Below are 21,143 nucleotides of genomic sequence, written 5' to 3'. Positions count from 1 at the left end.
CAGGTAGTCTTTAGGCTGTCCCTTTGCTGAAAAAGGGTGTTTGTAATGACAAGCCGCTGTTCTGCGCAGAGCTCCAACAGGAGGCGCCCGTTGTCGTTGCACTTTCCGACACCATGCTTACCCAGGATTCCTGGCCAGGTTTCTGAGTCTTTGCCGACGCGAGCGTTGAAGTCCTCAAGGATGACAACCTTGTCAGTTGTAGGGGTGCGTTGAATGAGGTTGCGCAGATCAGTGTAGAACTTGTCCTTTTCTGCTGGTTCCGCCTGGAGGGTTGGAGCACAGACACTGATGAGGGTGATGTGATGCTTGTTTTGAAGGGGGAGTCGCATGGACATGATCCGGTCCGAGTGGCCTGTCAGGAGGTTTTCGAGTTTGAAGGCAATGGAGTTCTTGACCATGAAGCCTACACCAGATAGGCGTCGTTCATCCATAGGCTTGCCAGACCAGTAATGTGTAGCCTGCGCCACGTTCTTGGGGCTGCCTACATCTGCAAGGCGGACTTCACTGAGAGCGGCTATGTCGATGTCAAGTCTAAGGAGTTCATGTGCGATGAGGGCAGACCGTCGTTCAGGTCGGTGGCTGTCAGCCTTGTCTAGCATGGTTCTGATGTTCCACCATGCTAGCTTGAGTTTGTGAGCATCTTTTGAGGAGGGGGGACATGGAGGAGGGGGGACGTGGAGGAGGGGGGACGTGGAGGAGGGTGGACGTGGAGGGGGGGGTGACGTGGAGGGGGGGGACGTGGAGGGGGGGGGACGTGGAGGGGGGGGACGTGGAGGGGGGGGGACGTGGAGGGGGGGGGACGTGGAGGGGGGGGACGTGGAGGGGGGGGGACGTGGAGGGGGGGGGACGTGGGGGGGGGGACGTGGGGGGGGGGACGTGGGGGGGGGGACGTGGGGGGGGGACGTGGGGGGGGGGACGGGGGGGGGGGACGGGGGGGGGGGGACGTGGGGGGGGGGTACGTGGGGGGGGACGTGGACCTGTCCTCAGGCCTGCGCAAAGGAGCTTTTAGGTGGAGTGCAGTGTGCGCAGTACTGGCCCCACCCTTTACACCAAGCAAGCTGGGACGTGGCAGCAAGGTCCTTGGGTCGTAGGTTTTATATTGGAGTGACCTTCTCCTATGCGGGTTTCTTACCTGGGCTGGAGGGGCCTGCCTCCCCTCCTAGGTCGGACCATACCTGGGTGCAAATCACCTGTGGACATGGCCGAGGTAAGTTTAATTGGGTTCTCTAACTACCTCTGAGGTAGGTCATATGGATGGAGGGCAAGAGAGAAAAAAGCTGAAGTGAATGGAGGGGGGAAAGCTCTCTGAATGGAGATGGAAATGTAGCGACACATCAACCAAGTAGAGCGTGAGATTGAAGTGGAGCTTTAATCAACCAAAGAACCTAACACAGCCTTTGCCTCTAGCCGGGAAGGTCAGAAGTATTCAATAGGCAATTGTCTCACTGCCGCTGCTTTCCCTGTGCCCGGACTGGGGCCGTCGCCTCCTTCTTTCTGCCTGGACCGGGTCCTCCGCCTGCTTTACTCTGCCAAGGCCGGGGCCACCGCCTCCCCCTCGCTTCTGCCCAGACCGGGGCCTCCGCCTGCCTCACTCGACCGAGGCCAGGGCCACCGCCTTCCCCTCGCTTCTGCCCGGACCGGGGCCTCCGCCTGCCTCACTCGACCGAGGCCGGGGCCACCAAGAAATCCAAGAAATGATTGAACATTTCAAAGCATTTTTTTCCAGACTAATTTAAATGTTAGTTTCTCTCCAGTCTACTTATTTCTGAAGATATATGCTCATATCCCTCCCAAGACTTAAATATTTTGCCTACATTCACAAGTGACTATATTTCGTTATAGTGGCATAACAAAAGTTTACCAACAATCAGAATGCAGTTTTGCTGCATTTAGTGAGACACAGCAGAGCATTGATAGTAATATACGATTCTGCGAATAAGGATCACCATTCTGATTTAGGCAGGAGTCCTTAGATGCTCATGAAGACTTCACAAGCGTTCATTAATGGAGATATATACTATAGAAATTAGTCCTTTGGTCACCAAGCCTACAGTGACCATTAATCATTCATTTACACTACTTTTGCATTAATTATTTTAAAAATTAACTCTATATTATTATCTGTGAATAATCCCACTCATTACCTTGGGGTGGAGGGATATTGTTCAAAAACTAATTGAAAATCACTGGGCTCAGGTTTCTGCCCCAGAAATTGCTGCATCAGTATCCTAGGATGAACTTCGTTATGCCCAAGTTCCATTCATTTTTTTAAAAATCTTCTTTTCTTCTTTGGCTTGGCTTCGCAGACGAAGATTTATGGAGGGGGTAAAAGTCCACGTCAGCTGCAGGCTCGTTTGTGGCTGACAAGTCCGATGCGGGACAGGCAGACACGGTTGCAGCGGCTGCAGGGGAAAATTGGTTGGTTGGGGTTGGGTTATACATTAATTTAATGACATACTAAATCATTTCAGAGAACTCACCTTTACTATGGATTTGGACTCTGATGTAGGTTTGTTAAGATAACAATGACAGAGTTCTCCCATATTGACATCACTAAACCAAAGAACTGAATTCCAGAGGTGGTGAGAAGACCCAGTTCTTGAGGGAGAATTAAGGAAGCAACCACCTACCCTGGTGAAATGAAATTATGTTTGTACCAGAAGAAAAGGTTCCACAATTGCATCATTTATCTCTGCCCCAGGATTTGGCTGCACCAATTTTTGGTGGCAGAATCCTGGGCTTAATAACCTTCACCAAAATTCTTCTTCCACTCAAGAGTAGTAAGAATTATTATTCTCAGATGAAAACGCCAAGAGAATTTTAAAAATGGTTGGTTAATGGCACCAATCATTTACTGCCCATTAGTATAAGTGGTTGGGTAATGGTCAGTGCAAGCTCCATGAGCAAAGAACACTGTTTTTATGCTGTGTATTTCAATGATTATTTGGAAGCAAACGTTCAGTTTTATTTTGGAGCTCAGAAAATGAAGCAATCCATCCCTTTTTAGCAACAGGGCCTCCCGACGGATCTTGATCAAATGACATTTGTACCATGCAAATTCCAGGCAATAACATTCAAACAATAGATTTTAATTGCCTCTCCTTGCCAAATTTCCTTCTGCCATCATCTTCACTTCAATATTGACTATAAACCAAACCAGGGGTGGCATGGTTAACAAAACAGTTACAGCACCAGTGATCAGGACTGGGGTTTAAATTCTTCCCAAGTCTGCAAGGGTTTTTCCTGGGTGCTCTGGTTTCCTCCCACCATTCAAAAATGTACTGGGGGTTGTGGGTCAATTGGGTGTAATTGGGCATCATGGGCTTGTGAGCCAAAAGAGCTGAAATGACTTGACGAGCTCCACAAATCATGCACAAATGAGAGCAGGTCAGAAGCTGGATATCCTGCAGTGATAGACTCATATCCTGGCACTACTCTCTCTCGCTCTACACAAAACCCTTGAACACCTGGACTGCAAATATAAATACACCAGGATGCTCTTTATTAATTCAACACCATCATCCCCTCAAAACTGATGAGCAAACTCTAAGGCCTGGGCATCAGTGCTCCACAATGTAATTGAATCCTGGATTTCCTCACTTTCAGACCCCAATCAGTGTGGATTGGCAAGAACGTCGTCTCCATCAACCTCCATCAGTACCAGAGCACCTCAGGGCTGTGCTCTTATCCCCATGCTCTATAATTGTGTGTTTCAGTATGAAATCAGCACCATTTACAAATTTGCTGACAATACCACAATAGTGGGCTGTTTAAAAAAAAAAGGGGTAATGAGTCACCATACAGAGGGGAATATTGAAAATTTGGCTGAATGACGTACTGACAATTTTTCACTCAATATCACCAAAACCAAGGAGCTGATTGTAGTTTTTTGGAAGGGAAACCATTGGTGTACGATCCAGAGGTCAGTGGGCAATCCGAGGTGGAGTGGGTGAACAAAATTAAATTCTTAGGAATCACTATCTTGGAGGACCTTTCTTGGACCCAATAAACCAGTGCAATTGTGAAGAAACCATGTCCGAGCTTCAACTTCCTCAAGAGTTTACGAAGGTTCGGTATGACGTCGGCAACCTCAGCAAACTTGTGCAGATATGTAGTGGAAAATGTGCTGACTAGATGCATTCGCAGCCTGGCATGGGGGCACCAATACCTCTGAGCAGAAAGTCCTGTAAAAGGTAGTGAACACAGCCCAGTATATCACAGGCAAGACTCCCCACCAGCAAGAAAATCTACATGGAATGCTTCCATCAGAGAGCAACATCAATCATCAAGGATCCGCACCACCCAGGACATTCTCTGTTCTCGCTGTTGCCATCAGGAAAGAGGTAGAGATGCAACAAGACTTGTTCAACCAGGTTCAGGAACAGTTGTTGCCCCCTCCACTATCAGATTCCTAAATAAAACATTCAACCAGAGACTCATTTAAGTACTCTGACGTTGCACATTATTTATTACTGAATTTTGTTTTATTTGCACAGTTTGTTTACATTTTTTTTTACATTTCTCTCTTTTGTATATGTATCTTTTTTTTTGAGTATAGCTTATAGTTACCAATGAGTAGAAATTCTGCTTGGCCCGAAGGAAAAAGAATCTCATGGTTGTATGTGATGTCATGTGTGTACTCTGATAAGAAACTGCAGACCTGTCAGGATCATGGCTGAAGGCCCTTTACTTGCTTAGATAATTGTGGCTCTAATAATTTGAATTATGGCAACATAGAGAACAAATTTGCTCTGTATCACCCATCCACCATCCTGAACCTGATTCTCTCTATCATCTTTGGTTTGTATATTTGACAAAATGTACAATACTTTCTCACCCAAGCTGTATCCTTTTACAACCTGCAGCCACCATAAGGCATAGAAGCAAAAATAGACTATTCAGCCCATTGAGTGTGCCCTGCAAAGGGCAATTGCCATTTTGTCACTGTCACTATTTATCGAAGGTGAAGAAGATGACTTAACAGCACCATTTTGGCCTTTAGGGACTGTAATTAAGAGTTTTGGTTTTGCCTGTGATGCCCACTGTGAAACATATTTCCTCAAAACCCTTTACCATTTATAGTGCCTTCAATGAAGAGTATTCAAATTTAGAGATAGTGGTTTTCAATTTTATTCAGGCTGATGATGATTTTTTTTGTTGCAGAGTTACAGTTTTGAGAGACAAGGATTCCAGGAAAAGCAAAGGTGTGGCATTCGTTCTGTTCCTCGATAGGGAATCTGCATATAACTGTACGAGGGCATTGAATAACAAGCAAGTAAGCTGGAAATCTTTCTTCTCAATTTTTTTTTAAATTTCATTTTCAGTGAACAGTAATTTACTTCAACACAATTCTTTCAATTTTTTTAATTAAACTGCAGTTGTTTGGCAGAACAGTGAAGGCGAGCATTGCAGTTGACAATGGCAGAGCATCTGAATTCATCAGAAGGCGCAATTATACTGACAAATCCAGATGTTATGAATGTGGAGTGAGTACAAAATATTTTGAATGAAAAACATGCCACATGTATTCCAAAGATTTTATTGGATAGAATCACAAAAAAAAACTTTAGTAACATCTATTAAATTACCCTGATCTGTCATCATTCAAACAAACCTTTTATATTAAAAAAAAGAGCTTGTATTGAATCCTCGGTGGAGGCATAAAATTATTCATGCAAAATCTTGCTGAGAAATCGAAACCCCAACCCCATTGCCATCCATTAATCTGCCCCAAAATCAGGTCCAGATTCTTCATGAAATTCACTCATTACTGTATGGTGCCATTTATGCTGCTCTGTGATGTGTATTTATGTATGTAATCTGTCAATGCCAAACTATCCAAGGGAAATTGTCAACAAAAGTTTAAAAGGTAAATACATTTAGATATTTGGTTGAAATGATTGCATTGATAGACGAGTTGGAAAATGAAGAGTTGACATGCATTTCCTGATGATAAATGATTTTATAATTTGGTTTATTTTTGGAGAACATTATTTACATTCTCTTGTAAGTAAAAAATTCAACTTCAAAACTAACCCTGTTCATAATGCCAATAATGACAACTGTTATTTTCCTTGTGTTTTGGAATATCGTTTCACCCAAGTCCTGCTTCTCCAGTCTTGTGAGCGGGGTGGGGAGGAGGGTGTGTGTGTGTAATGATGTTGAAGGAAAGGTACAATGAGAACATTGATTTTTTTTTCATTGTTTCTAATTATGTTGAAAATTGTCTGATTGTACAAGAGGGGAAAGAGAAGGGCACAAAAAATCAGACTCAAAATGCAAGCACAGGAAAAAAATTTGTGCCCTAAGCTAGAAGGCGTATTGGCCTCAAATTTTAGACACCAGGAGAGAAATTTTATCAGCATTGATTGATCCTGTTCTTTCCCTTGGACTTTTAGAAGCTTTAGGGTAACATTTTGTAGTCAGTAATCTTCTGGAGAAGCCATTCTCAACCGAAAAAGGTTGAAAGTAGTCAAGTTGAGTTGGTTTCTTCTGTACTTCTCTCCTTCTGACTACATTAAAAAAATTGATGTTGCCTGAGGTGAAAAGAAAACAAAGGTTTTACTTTGAGCATAAATAACAACTGTAGCTTGTGATTCCAGAACAAACAGACACATAGGAAATCATTCTTGTTGAACAACTGGGAAAGAAGAAAACATTTTACAAAAATTAAAAAAAGATTCTTAGAGAACTCTGGTTTGTCCACAATGAGTCATGAGGGAACCAAAAGAATAATCTCAAGGATGTGAAAACTCAAAATTTTTAAAAATAATTCTTAGAAAATGATATTGTTTGTGAAATCCCTGAGCTTGATGTTACTGTGCAAATTTTTTCCGGCTCCAAATTGGATGGTGATAGTCAAGGTCACTTCATACTGTGATGTCAAGTGTCTGTTCCTAGATTTTGTCAAGGAAACTACATGGCTGAATCCACATTCAACTTAAGTATGTTGAGGGAAAGGCATTGAAAAATATTTTGGCCTTTTCCATAGTTTTGGAAATCTATTCAGCAGATCATAACCCAAAAATCTTTTTTAATTGATTTAACTTGCAGCATGTTGTATCACTCTGAAGATCTATCAACCTCTCTTGAATTTCTGTGCCAACATTGGTGGGTTGTTCCTCAAATAGATAGCCAGTATGGGATATTGAGGTTTAACAGGTTTTTAAATCTTTCCTGCGATTTGTGTGTATTTGTTTTAGGTGTTTCACAAACTGAATTGACATAATCCTTCAGGCTTCTCCATTCGTGTTCAAATTTGGAAATTGTAAAAAAAATTCCTGACATCTGATATTATTCTAATAGATAGTTTTTTTAAGGAAAGAAAAAATGGCTTCTTTGCTATCAGTGAGGTTATTGTATTCACCTTGTAAGGTCTTGTTCATTAAAATGAGTTTGTCAAAGATATAAATCTACCAGATAAAATATGTCCATCTTTGCATTGAGTTTTTCTCTATCCTCATTTTAAGAAAAAAAGGAAACAATAGTGTCCCAGTGTGCAACAAAATGCCAAAGACAATTTCCGTTTGTTACAGAATAAGGTTATTAATCTTTATGATTAAAATATTTACATTTATTAGTGAAGTTACTGGGTGGGTTTGGACAGGGAAAGACATATCATACATTCATGTTAACAGATAAGAAAGGTTTTCCAGAGATCAAATGTCTGGTAATTCAAAGTTAAGCAGAAGCCATCAAAACCTTATCATTGTTCAATTATAAGCCATAAAACTAGAGGGATTGTTCCATAGAAATACTGAAGACAATGAACATTTGCTGGAGAAACCTGTGTAAACAAAATCATTTGTTTCTGGAGTCAAGTGGGAGACCACTGCCATGAGTTGTGTTTTTAAACTTAAGAGCCAGTGGTAATGTCCTATAATGTGACTGGGATACTTCAAGAAGGCATCTTTAATATTGAACCACACTTCATCTGAAGTCAGAGATGCAGTAACCTTCAGTGAGAGAGGTTTTGTTGTGCATTCTCCCTTTGACAGGGAAGGAACACAGAATCAGTGGCTTTGAAAGAACGGCCACTTTGACTATATCTTTGTCAAGAGAAGGCAGTTCTATATGTCCATTTGTAATGGTCACTTCACTTAACCCTTGCCTGGGTTTGTGAAATCATAGTGGAAATCATAAATTCCACAACCTCCATATAAGAGAGGAAAAGTTATTCGTATGAATAAATAATTCTCTTGAAAGCAAATCTACAAGAATTTGTGAATTTGAGAACTTTTGAACAGCAATTTAAAGACTGAATTTCAATGCAAAAGATCTCAAAGACTGAACTTTAAATTTGAATAATCTCTTAAGAATTGTGCCTAAACTCACACCTACACCCACACAATTTAGAGTGAAGTAAGATTTTATATTGTTAAAAGTTATATGTGGGGGAAAAAAAGAAAAGATTTGAAGATCCCATTGTCTTGATTAATTTTTATTGCTGCTGGTCGATGTCATAACTTGCCAGCCACCTCACTGTGATGTGAAACAGCAGTGACTGGAAATGTTCAGAATTTTCTTCACACAACCTCTGGAATGCTTGGTTTTGAAGGGGATGTGATTTTTATAAAGTTCATGCTCTTTATGACAATTGGAAGTGAACAATAATTTAAACGACTTCCTAAGTTTTAGTCACCAAGTGCTCCCTATGAATGACACAATGAACAGTAAAGACTGAAGGTATAACATTTTTCAGGTGTGTCATGAACCTCTTATTCAACCATTGAAGCAGCACCCATCAGTTTCACAGACAACTATGGTCTCGAATGGAAAACTGTTTTCCTTCATGTAATTCTTCTTCAAAAATAGTCAGTCCCTTAGTATCTGTTATGTTCCTTCTGGCAAACAACATCTCTTCCATCAGCTTGTTTCCATTCCAGAACCTCGCATTTTGCAGAGTGGATTCATCTTATTGTAAAGATGATTGTTTGGATTGTTATGAATTGTTTTTCAGATTTATTGTCAGAGTACATACATGACTCACATACAACCCTGAGATTCTTTTTTTCTACAGGTGAGGCAAAATTACCACTTATTGATAGTGCAAAAGCATATACAGCGTATATGGTATATGCTAGCAGATAAAATACTGTTAACAGATAATGGAATGTGAACAAACTGCAATACAGAGAATTTTTTTTAAATGAATAAAGTGCACAAGTAAGAGTCCTTAAATGAATCCCTAATTGAGTCTGATGGTGGAGGGGTAGCAGCTGTTCTTGAACTTTGTGGTGCGAGTCTTGTGGCACCTGTACGTCTTTCCTAATGGTAGCAGCGAGAACAGAGTGTGTACTGGGTGGTTTAGATTCTTGATGATTCCTGTTGCCCTCCAACGGCAGTGTTCCCTGTTGATGTTCTCGATGGTGGGGAGGGTTTTACCTGTGATGTCCTGGGCTGTGTCCACTACCTTTTGCAGATCTTTATGCTTAGGGGTTTTGGTGTCCCCATAACAGACTGTGATGCAGCCAGTCAGTACACTGTATCAATATGCCAGGGTTTCAGGTGTCATACCAAACCTCCGTCATCTCCTGAGGAAGTAGAGGCGCTGACGTGCTTTTTTCACAATGACATTAGTGTGTTGGGTCCAGGAAAGATCCTCTGTGATAGTGACTCACAGGAACTTAAATTTGCTTACCCTCTGCACCTCTAATTCCCCTAGTGATCACTGGATCGTACTCCTCTGGCTCTACCTTCCTGAAGTCAACAATCAGTTCCTTAGTTTTGGTGACATTGAGTGCAAGATTGTTGTTGGTGCACCATTTTGCCAAGTTTTCAATCTCCTTCCTGTATTCTGACTCATCACCTTTCTTTGTACAACCCACTACCATGGTATTGTCGGCAAATTTGTAGATTGTATTATTGTCGGACTGAGCCACACAGTCGTAGGTGTAAAGTATGTAGAGCAGGGGCCTAAGAACACAGCCCTGTGGTTCTCCGGTACTGATGGAGATTGTGGAGGAGCTGTTCTTACCAATCCTACTGATTGTGGTCTGGAGGTGAGGAAATCCATGATCCAATTACACAGTGGGGTGTAAACTCCAGGTCATGGAGTTTGCTAATCAGTTTTTAGGGGATAGTGGTGTTAAATGTTGTCCTGTAGTTGATTGAGAGCATCTTTGCTGTCCAGGTGTTCCAGGGGTTTGTGGAAAGCCAGTGAGATGGCATATGTTTCAACACCAGCCTTTCAAAACACTTCATCACTGTTGATGTAAGTGCTACTGGTCGAAGGTCATTGAGGCAGATTACTACACTCTTGGGCACTGGTGTGATTGACACCTGTTTGAAACATGTGGGTACAACATCATTGAAGATATCTGTGAATAAAGGTACACAATCCTTTATCCAGAACCTTTGGGGGACAGTGTGTTCTGAATTTCGGATTTTTTCCAAAGCCCACCCGAATTGTGCTGCCATATCCACCCCCACCCCCTTCTAGTCGCACTGCTGTCTTTTCCCTCGCCTGCCTGACTCGCGCTGCCGGTCTCTCCTCCTTGCCCACCTGACTCGCGCTGCTGGTCTCCCCCCTCTAAAAGTTTTGAAGTATCCAAGGGTTCATCTTTCTTCTCTTCATGTATGGTCTCTAAATGTTGTTTCAGCTTGCTTGACCTCATGCTTTCATCTGAAAATGTTTTCCAACAAATCATTTGATTTGTCAGAAAAGGGTTTTGTGGAGATGTAATGAAACCACAAGATAAGTATTCTACCATCTACAGCCGACACTTTTTTTTGTCGAGGAACTCAAGGGTAAAATTATTCCTGAAAGAAACAAAAATTAGCTATTACAAAATGAAAGCATTTCTTACAAGGAAGTCATCTTAAATTTTATGGAAAATAATGAACAATAAAAACAAGCAGATAGAGACATCTATTCACTACCCATCACGTAAACTTGAAGCAAAATGAGGTTGCTTGTGGACACGAGAAATATGGAGCAAAACTTTTCAGCCTGCACACTTATTTCCTGAAATTGAAGGGTGATCGAACAAAACATGAAAGGCAATTCGTAGCCAAAGCTGGTGTCATATCAGTCAAACACAATCATGTCAAAGCAAGGAACGCTTTGAAAACATTGTTAATTTTCTGCATTTATCGAGGTCATTCTTGGCTGTCTCCAAAGGCAAAGCCTTACGCCAAAGTCCTTCCCTTCCCAAAAAATGTTTAATCTGTTCAGTTTCTATCCCCCTATTCACCTTGTCCCCCCTCCCCATTAAGGATTGCAGTCCATGGGCCCCCTTAAATGTGCAGTGGCCTCCATTTGAGAATTGCTATCCTGCAAGAGAACTGTCCCATTTATCAGCAGAAAATATTGCAATAAAGAATCTTTATTGGGCCAGAGGTTAAAGGAGGAAACATTAACTACACAATGTCAGAAATAATGCAAAATTTTTTTTTAAAAATGAGGTTACTGTTAAGAATTTTGACTTTAAAGGAAATTGTGATAGCATTAATTTCAGACAATAATTGATTTAAGATGGAAAGTCCAGTGTTTGCAAAACACATTTTAAAAAAAAAACCACATGCATTGGTATTGTTCAGAAATAATTATCATCTAGCTTGAAAATTCATTTCTACTTAAATATTTGGGTCCTGACTTTTGATTAAGAAATAGAAGATAAATTTGAAAATTTGATTTTTTTTTTCAAAAACTGTGCTTGAGAAATCAACAGATTATGCACCATCCATAGGAACTAAAAAGTTACTAATGTTTTGGGCTTCAGTGCTTCGTCAAGAAATAAAAAGGTAAATGCCTAAATTAAAAAGGAGAGAAGAAGGGGGAGGAAGTAAGGGGGAGGAGCACAGGCGAGCAGATAAGAGGTAATAAGTGGATACAGGTGCAAAGGTAGAAGAGAAAAAAGCTGTGAAGTGATGGGAAGAGGGCTGAGAGCTAAGAAGACTAGCTGTCTGTTGGGAAAGGGATAGGGAGCTTGAGGAACAGATGGAAGAGACAGGAGATTGGGTTCATGTAAACTGAAGAAGTACATGTTAATGCCATCAGGTTGGAATCTTCCAAGATGGAATGCAAGGTTATCTTCTAATTTTAGGGTGGGCTTGGTTTGGCTAGAGGCTATCAACAGAAATGTCAGTGTGGCAATGGGTTGTGGAATTAAAATGGCCACTGGGACCACATCCCAGTCACATGTTTATCCATACTCTGAATTCATTTCCTTACCTTATAAGCCTCTGGCATTAAAAAATGGGTGGAATCTAAACCAACAGTCTTTACTTGCTCCCTGCCTTTCACCTTCCCACTAAACTATCTCTCATCACCCTCCATCCCAATTTCTAATCTCTTAACTTCCTTTGTCCTGCTTAGGATGCCACTGCTCTTGCCATCTAGTTTAAACCCACTCATGTAGCACTAATGAACCTGCCTGCCAGGATGTTGGTCCCTTTCTGGTTTAAATACAGTCTGTCCCTATTGAACAGGTCCCCTCTTGCTCAGAAGAGGCACCAATGATCCAAAAAAAACCTGAATATCTGCCCCCTGAACCAGCACCTCAGCCTCTAATTTATCTGTTCTATCTTCCTTTTTCTGAGTTCACTTGCTCATGGCACCGATAGTAATCTGGAGATCACTACTCTTGATGTCCAGCTTCTCAGCCTCTTTCTATCCAAAAGAATGGGCCACAAGCGAACCCTTGCCTTCACACATCTATATGCTAGCTGTTTACTTTGGTGCAATCACCTCAGTAAAAATTTAATCTCTGATGCTTTCAGCATCTTGGATGATTCTTAGCATATCCAATGCAGCTTCTGTTCCATAATCCTGTCTTTCAGGAGTTGCAGCTGGGTACACTTGCTACAAATGTAGTCAGCAGGTTGAGTACAGGGATACTTGTCTTTCAACATCCAGCCAGAGGAGCATTCCATTGCCCTGACTTCAATCTCTGCTCATCAAAGCCTCAAACACCCACTCATACTCTTGCCACACTTAGAATGACCAATCCCTTTGGACTTCTTCCTTGTATTGGTTACGAGGCCAATTCAGCTCTTTTACATCTTCCACCTTCACCAACAATTGGGCCTCGTATTGGCTTCTTATCGTCAGTTATGGATGCACCAAAAATAGCAAAATTTCATGTACGATTTAAGTTTGCAATTTTTAATATCCAAAATATTAGTAGCAAAATCTGATTACGACTTAAATAAGATGAGGTTAAAGGATAATTTATAAGCAAGAGCAAGCCAATGTAGCCTTAATCCAGTGAGAGTAGTAATGAGCCAAGTCTTCTGCTTTACGATGAACATTGAAAAACATCGACAGTAAATTATTAAAATGCTATTTACCACCATACCCTTGAAGAGTAGAGTCGGCCATTTGCCCTAACTCTGTAATTTTAATTTTTCTGACAACAGGAATATGGTCATTTGAGCTACGCGTGCCCAAAAAACATGCTTGGAGAACGAGAGCCCCCCAAAAAGAAAGAAAAGAAGAAAAAGAAAAAGATCAGTGAACCAGAAGAAATGTATGTACGCCATCTTATTAATCTGCTTTTCATAGAACTTAATTTGGGAATGAGTTGCAAAGGATGTTTCTATTTCAGAGAAGAGGAGGAGGAGGAAACTGAAGATGAAGGAGAAGACCCTGCTCTTGATAGCCTGAGCCAAGCTATTGCTGTCCAGGTAATAAAATCACTTCCTGATTCATATTTAGAGATTTTATGAATGTTTATAAATAAAAATGTCAAAGTTACTATGGAGTCCTCTTTCAACTGATGGAGAAAAAATTCTATTGGAAGAAGAGGAACCTGTAAAGAAATAAAGCAAAGATCTTGAGTCTGACTTCATGGAAAGCAGAGAAAACTTGGAAGGCTATAATTTTGGAGCTCATGGGGTTATCAAAGAGAAATGACTGGTAAGGAAAGGTGATAAATCAATAGGACTTGATGACCTGCATGTCTGGATTTAGAAGTGTACAGTAGATGTATTGGATGAACTGATTGTCATCTTCTAAAGTTATTTGATTGTAAAACCATTCCCAGAGATTGGAAGGTGGAATCTGAAACCTTGCTATTGAAGAAACAGGAAGAGAACAAATGAGGAACTACCCACTTGCTTGTAGTGTGGAAATTATAGAATTTACAATGAGGGAAATGAAAACAGGGCACTTGGAAACCCTGTCTGTTGTGTCATGACCTTCAGGGAATAATGTATCTGTGCTCCTGAGTCTCTGTTTAACAACAGTCTCCAGAGCCCTCGTGTTCAGTGTGTCCTACCCCTGGTTTGACAACCCAAATGAAGCAAATCACTTTTGTCTAAGTTAAATTTTTGCCATTTCTTGACCCACCCGCCATTTCCCCCAGATACACAAACTGTACAGTACATACACAGGAACAGGCCCTTTGGACCACATATTTGCACTGAACTTGATGCCAAATTGAAACTAAAACTGCTGCTTGCATATGATGCATATCCCTCTATTCCCTGCATATTTATATATCTATCTAGAAACCTCATAAATACTGGTATTGTATCTGCTTCCACACTTGAGGGAGCCCTATTCAAGAAATTGTTTATTTTTTCAAACGTGTGTGTGTGTGTGTGTGTGTGTGTGTGTGTGTGTGTGTGTGTGTGTGTGTGTGTGTGTGTGTGTGTGTGTGTGTGTATACATATATATATATATACACACATATATATACACACATATATACACACACATATATACACACACATATATATACACACATATATATACACACATATATATACACACATATATATACACACATATATATACACACATATATATACACACATATATATACACACATATATATACACACATATATATACACACATATATATACACACATATATATACACACATATATATACACACATATATATACACATATATATATATATACACATATATATACATATATATTTATACATACATATACATACATATACACATACATATACACATACATACACACATACATACACACATACATACACACATACATACACACATACATACACACATACATACACACATACATACACACATACATACACACATACATATACATACATACATATACATACATACATATACATATTATGATATTTCTTTCTTTGGCTTGGCTTCGTGGACAAAGATTTATGGAGGGGTAAGGTCCATGTCAGCTGCAGGCTCGTTTGTGGCTGGCAAGTCCGATGCGGGACAAGCAAACACGGTTGCAAGGGAAAATTGGTTGGTTGGTGTTGGGTTTTTCCTCCTTTGTTTTTTGACCTGTGGTCTTCTTCAAAGGAGGTTGCTGCCCGCCGAACTGTGAGGCGCCAAGATGCACGGTTTGAGCCGATATCAGCCTACTGGCGGTGGTCAATGTGGCAGGCACCAAGAGCTTTCTTTCGGCAGTCCTTGTACCTCTTCTTTGGTGCACCTCTGTCATGGTGGCCAGTGGAGAGCTTGCCATATAACACGATCTTGGGAAGGCGATGGTCCTCCATTCTGGAGACGTGACCAACCCAGCGCAGTTGGATCTTCAGCAGCGTGGATTCGATGCTGATTATTTTATTTTATATAGCAAAGTTAAAGATACATAACCAACATATCAGTCTTGAGTCCAATGAATGTTGAGGATGGAGCGGAGACAACGCTGGTGGAAGCGTTCTAGGAGCCGTAGGTGATGCCGGTAGAGGACCCATGATTCGGAGCCGAACAGGAGTGTGGGTATGACAACGGCTCTGTATACGCTTATCTTTGTGAGGTTTTTCAGTTGGTTGTTTTTCCAGACTCTTTTGTGTAGTCTTCCAAAGGCGCTATTTACCTTGGCGAGTTTTGTCTATCTCGTTGTCGATCCTTGCATCCGATGAAATGGTGCAGCCGAGATAGGTAAACTGGTTGACCGTTTTGAGTTTTGTGTGCCCAGTGGAGATGTGGGGGGGCTGGTAGTCATGGTGGGGAGCTGGCTGATGGAGGACCTCAGTTTTCTTCAGACTGACTTCCAGGCCAAACATTTTGGCAGTTTCCGCAAAACAGGACGTCAAGCGCTGAAGAGCTGGCTCTGGATGGGCAACTAAAGTGGCATCGTCTGCAAAGAGTAGTGTCTTGGTGTGTGCTTGCAGGCGCCTCAGATTGAAGAGACTGCCATCTGTGCGGTACCGGATGTAAACAGCGTCTTCATTGTTGAGGTCTTTCATGGTTTGTTTCAGCATCATGCTGAAGAAGATTGAAAAGAGGGTTGGTGCGAGATATATATGAGATAGATATATATATCTATCTCATATATATGATAGAGCATCAAAAACAACCGTACACATTATTCAGCTGTACATTGTGCTCCTATTTTTTTTAACAGAAAAGCCAACACACATATACACAAATATTCACATACACCCTCAGATACATGCCCAGACCCCCACCCCCTAACCACCTTGGCACATTTGCTGACAGTATCATCAGTATATTACTAATTGTACTGACACAAATTGTCTCACAGTTAGTCTTTTATTCCATAAGCACACATAATTCAGAGAAATAATGCATAAAGGGTTGCCATTCATGGGCATATTTTTCTGTGGATCATCTTAATATGTATTTGATTTTCTCCAGTATAATAAAGAAACTGATATCCTTACTCTGTTGTGTAATAGAGGGACCCTATCAGGCTTCCAGTATAACAAGATTAGGTGCCTGGCTAGTAGGGATGTAAATGATATTGCTTCTTTCTGCAGGGAATTTAGGGAATTGTTGGAGATTCTAAATATTGCATTCAATGGGCAGGATTACAAATTGACTTAAAATATTTTGGATAATGTGCTAAAGACTCTGCTCCAGAACCTTTGTAATTTAGGGCACTGACTTAGGTGGTAAGGGAAGCCATTACACGGATTACTTTTATCCTCTATTTCAGTAGAGATGACTGACAGTCTGGATTTAGAAAAGTGAACCCTGTGCTGCACCTTGAACTGAATAAGACCCAAGTGAGGGCAGGGGGTGGTGGAATGAATTCTGTCAATAGCCTCATCCTAGAGTTTCCTCCTCAATTTCCATTTCCAATTCATGCTACCATTCTGTCTTTATCTTGGTATATCAGTGACTTTTAATTGACGAAATAGAGCTATAATTTTTTGAAATGTCCCATTCTCTCCTAGATTAGCTGATACTAGATCTTCCCAGAGTTGTTTGCCAGATATCTGCGGGAAGTTTGGGAAAGACAAATAAAGTGTTGAATCTGAAAATAGCAAAATAAGTGAGATGTAGGTGACCTGTATGTGTGTGACAGAGAGGTGAAGCTGCTAAACACTCCATCTGCATAAAGATCTTGAAGATATTTGACATCTTTAGTTTGCCATGTATTAAAAGAGGATCAGTGACTGAAGGTGAAAATAAGTGATTCTTATTTAAGAGACCTTGAACTGATGCCACTGCTCATTTAAAGTGACATCTAATTTGGTACCAGAGTTTTACTACATTGAGCACCGCTGGGTTGTCGGTGCAGTTACAGAGTTTTGTGGTCAATGATATGTAATTGTCCTTTTTAGCCATGGAATTACAAAGAGGACAATTCCAAAAATCACTCTTCCAGTTTACACCAGGATTAGGGAAATGCACCCAGTAATTTAGCTTGTGTATATGCGCTGCCCAGTAGCAAAATTGGGAAGAGTGACTCCTCCACAAACCTTACAGTTTTTCAATGATATTTTTCGAACCCTTGGAAATTTCCCATTCCAATTAAAGGAGGAAATTGTTTTATCCAGTGAGGTGAAAAAAAATATTTTGGAAGAAATAAAGGAATGGTTTGAAATCTTGGTAATATGTTCATTTTGACTATATTTATTCTGCCCATTAGTGACAAGGGCAAATTGCTCCATCTGTGAAAATCTGATTTCACCTGGTTGATAAGAGAAGTTAAAAAAAATTATTCAGAGATTGGAGAAAATGCATGTAATGTTTACACCTAGGTATTTGAAACCTGATCGACTAAACATTAATTGTTTTTTTAAAAGTTAGTGCCGCACACATTTTCCTTAAAGTTCCCTCTCCTCACCTTCAATGCACGTCCTCTAGTATTGACATTTTTACTCTGAGGGAGAAAGATTCTGACTGTCCACTCTATAAATGCCTCCCATAATTTTATAAACCTCTATCAGGCCTCTCTTCAACCTCCAATGACAGAATTGAAAATTGCAGGTATTTCGAAGGGTTGTAAGGTTGAAGATTAGTGATGGAGAGATGTAACTTCTTGGAAGTATTTGTACTAAGGCTTTATTTGTCAAGGCCCACTTAAAGTCAACCACAAAGGACGATGGATGAATGGAGCTTGGGTGGAATAAGGCACGGACTCGTATATTAGTGCACCAAAATGACCAGCCTTGTGATTAAATGAATTTAGGCGTACTAGTAAAGTGTCAAGGTATATTTTTTTAATGTAAATGTAGACAGTTACAGGCCCTTTTGTCCCACAAGCCAGTGCCGCCCAATTACACCCAGTTGACCTACAACCCCCGGTATGTTTTGAACAGTCAGAGAGAAAACTGGAGTCCCTGAGGAAAACCCGGAGGCACAGAGAGAACATACAAAGTCCTTATAGATAGCACAGGATTCAAACCCCGGTCCTGATCGCTGGCAGTGTAACCACTACTTTAACCCTGCTCTCCGTATTGATTTGGAAGAGATGTTGAACTAATTATTCCTGATAAAACTCAAATTGAATATTATTACTAAGTGCAGCTTGAAAGCACTTTTGTAACTGATTGCAAAGAAAACGTGTTGGTTTTCTCTACCTCATGTCTTTCCAGTAAATCTTCTCAATACCCTTTTAACCTTTCAATTATTCAAAATGAGATGTAGTTGCTGACAATACCACAGTAGTGGGTTGTATAAAGGAAGGTGATGAGTCAGCATACAGAATGGAGATTGAAAACTTGGCTGAATGGTGCACCAACAACCACCTTGCACTCAATGTCACCAAAACTAAGGAGGTGAAAGCCAGTGGTGTACAATCCAATGATCATTGGGGGAAATCAGAGATAGAGAGGTGAGCAAATTTAAATTCACCAACTCGGAGGATTTTTTCTGGACCTAACACACCAATGGCATAGTGAAGAAAGTACATTAGCGCCTCTACTTCTTCAGGAGTTTCCAGAAGTTTGGTATGACATCAGAAACTGTGGCAAATTTCTACTGAGGTGTGATAGAAAGTGTGCTGACTGCATCACAGTCTGGTATGGAAACACCATTGCCCCTGAGCGTAAAGCCCTCCAAAAGGTAGTGGACACAGCCCAGGACATCACAGACAAAGCTCTCCCCACTATTGAGTACGTCTACAGAGAACGCTGCCATCAGAGAGTTGCAGCAAGCAATGTAATCTCCACCAAGCACGTGCTCTGTTCTCACTGCTGCCACCAGGAAAGAGGTGGAAGTGCCACAAGACTCTCACCATCAGTTTCAGGAACAGCTGCTACCCCTCCACCATCAGACTCCTCAACATCAAACTCAGAGACTCATTTAAGGACTCCAACTTGTGCATTTTATTGATTTTCTTTTTGTTCTCTCTGCATTGCACAGTCAGTTTGTTTACCTTCGTTATGTTTACAGTTCTTTGTTTACATGTTTTAAACTGTATACAGTTTATTTTTTGACTACGAATTAGTGGTTGTTCTGCTGTGCCTGCAGGAAAAAAGGTATCTGTTGTATGTTTTTTGAATATTTTATAAAGTTTTCCATCCATGTAATTATATATTGTATAGAAAACTGCAGAGAACAAAACAAAGGACTCTACATCACCTTTGTTGACCTCACCAAAGCCTTCGACACCGTGAGCAGGAAAGGGCTTTGGCAAATACTAGAGCGCATCGGATGTCCCCCAAAGTTCCTCAACATGATTATCCAACTGCACGAAAACCAACAAGGTCGGGTCAGATACAGCAATGAGCTCTCTGAACCCTTCTCCATTAACAATGGCGTGAAGCAAGGCTGTGTTCTCGCACCAACCCTCTTTTCAATCTTCTTCAGCATGATGCTGAACCAAGCCATGAAAGACCCCAACAATGAAGACGCTGTTTACATCCGGTACCGCACGGATGGCAGTCTCTTCAATCTGAGGCGCCTGCAAGCTCACACCAAGACACAGAGAAACTTGTCCGTGAACTACTCTTTGCAGACGATGCCGCTTTAGTTGCCCATTCAGAGCCAGCTCTTCAGCGCTTGACGTCCTGCTTTGCGGAAACTGCCAAAATGTTTGGCCTGGAAGTCAGCCTGAAGAAAACTGAGGTCCTCCATCAGCCAGCTCCCCACCATGACTACCAGCCCCCCCACATCTCCATCGGGCACACAAAACGGTCAACCAGTTTACCTATCTCGGCTGCACCATTTCATCAGATGCAAGGATCGACAATGAGATAGACAACAGACTCGCCAAGGCAAATAGCGCCTTTGGAAGACTACACAAAAGAGTCTGGAAAAACAACCAACTGAAAAACCTCACAAAGATAAGCGTATACAGAGCCGTTGTCATACCCACACTCCTGTTCGGCTCTGAATCATGGGTCCTCTACCGGCATCACCTACGGCTCCTAGAACGCTTCCACCAGCGTTGTCTCCGCTCCATCCTCAACATCCATTGGAGCGCTTTCATCCCTAACGTCGAAGTACTCGAGATGGCAGAGGTCGACAGCATCGAGTCCACGCTGCTGAAGATCCAGCTGCACTGGGTGGGTCACGTCTCCAGAATGGAGGACTATCGCCTTCCCAAGATCGTGTTATATGGCGAGCTCTCCACTGGCCACCGTGACAGAGGTGCACCAAAGAAAAGGTACAAGGACTGCCTAAAGAAATCTCTTGGTGCCTGCCACATTGACCACCGCCAGTGGGCTGATATCGCCTCAAACCGTGCATCTTGGCGCCTCACATTTTGGCGGGCAGCAACCTCCTTTGAAGAAGACCGCAGAGCCCACCTCACTGACAAAAGGCAAAGGAGGAAAAACCCAACACCCAACCCCAACCAACCAATTTTCCCCTGCAGTCGCTGCAACCGTGTCTGCCTGTCCCGCATCGGACTTGTCAGCCACAAATGAGCCTGCAGCTGACGTGGACTTTTACCCCCTCCATAAATCTTCGTCCGCGAAGCCAAGCCAAAGAGAGTCAAAATTACAATGATTTCAGAGTATTAACCTCCCTTGCCTTC

General features: G+C 41.6%; 1 protein-coding gene across 7 annotated transcripts in view; it reads left to right on the top strand.

Moving 5' to 3' along the window:
- The window catches only part of zcrb1 (zinc finger CCHC-type and RNA binding motif 1), a 64,125-nt gene that overhangs the window by 19,595 nt on the left and 23,387 nt on the right, over window positions 1-21,143 (top strand). For 6 of the 7 annotated variants that reach the window (XM_069903315.1, XM_069903309.1, XM_069903316.1 and 3 more), the window contains 4 exons: window positions 5,164-5,275; window positions 5,379-5,486; window positions 13,363-13,472; window positions 13,551-13,629. In XM_069903315.1, coding sequence (XP_069759416.1) covers window positions 5,164-5,275; window positions 5,379-5,486; window positions 13,363-13,472; window positions 13,551-13,629 — 409 coding nt within the window. The remainder of the gene's footprint in view (window positions 1-5,163; window positions 5,276-5,378; window positions 5,487-13,362; window positions 13,473-13,550; window positions 13,630-21,143) is intronic. The other variant, XM_069903311.1, reaches the window with a different exon arrangement.

This window comes from Narcine bancroftii, chromosome 11 (genome assembly GCF_036971445.1).
Source record: "Narcine bancroftii isolate sNarBan1 chromosome 11, sNarBan1.hap1, whole genome shotgun sequence".
NCBI lineage: Eukaryota > Metazoa > Chordata > Chondrichthyes > Torpediniformes > Narcinidae > Narcine > Narcine bancroftii.
The sequence above is the reverse complement of the archived record's forward strand: the minus strand, read 5'-3'. Positions and strand labels throughout refer to the sequence as shown.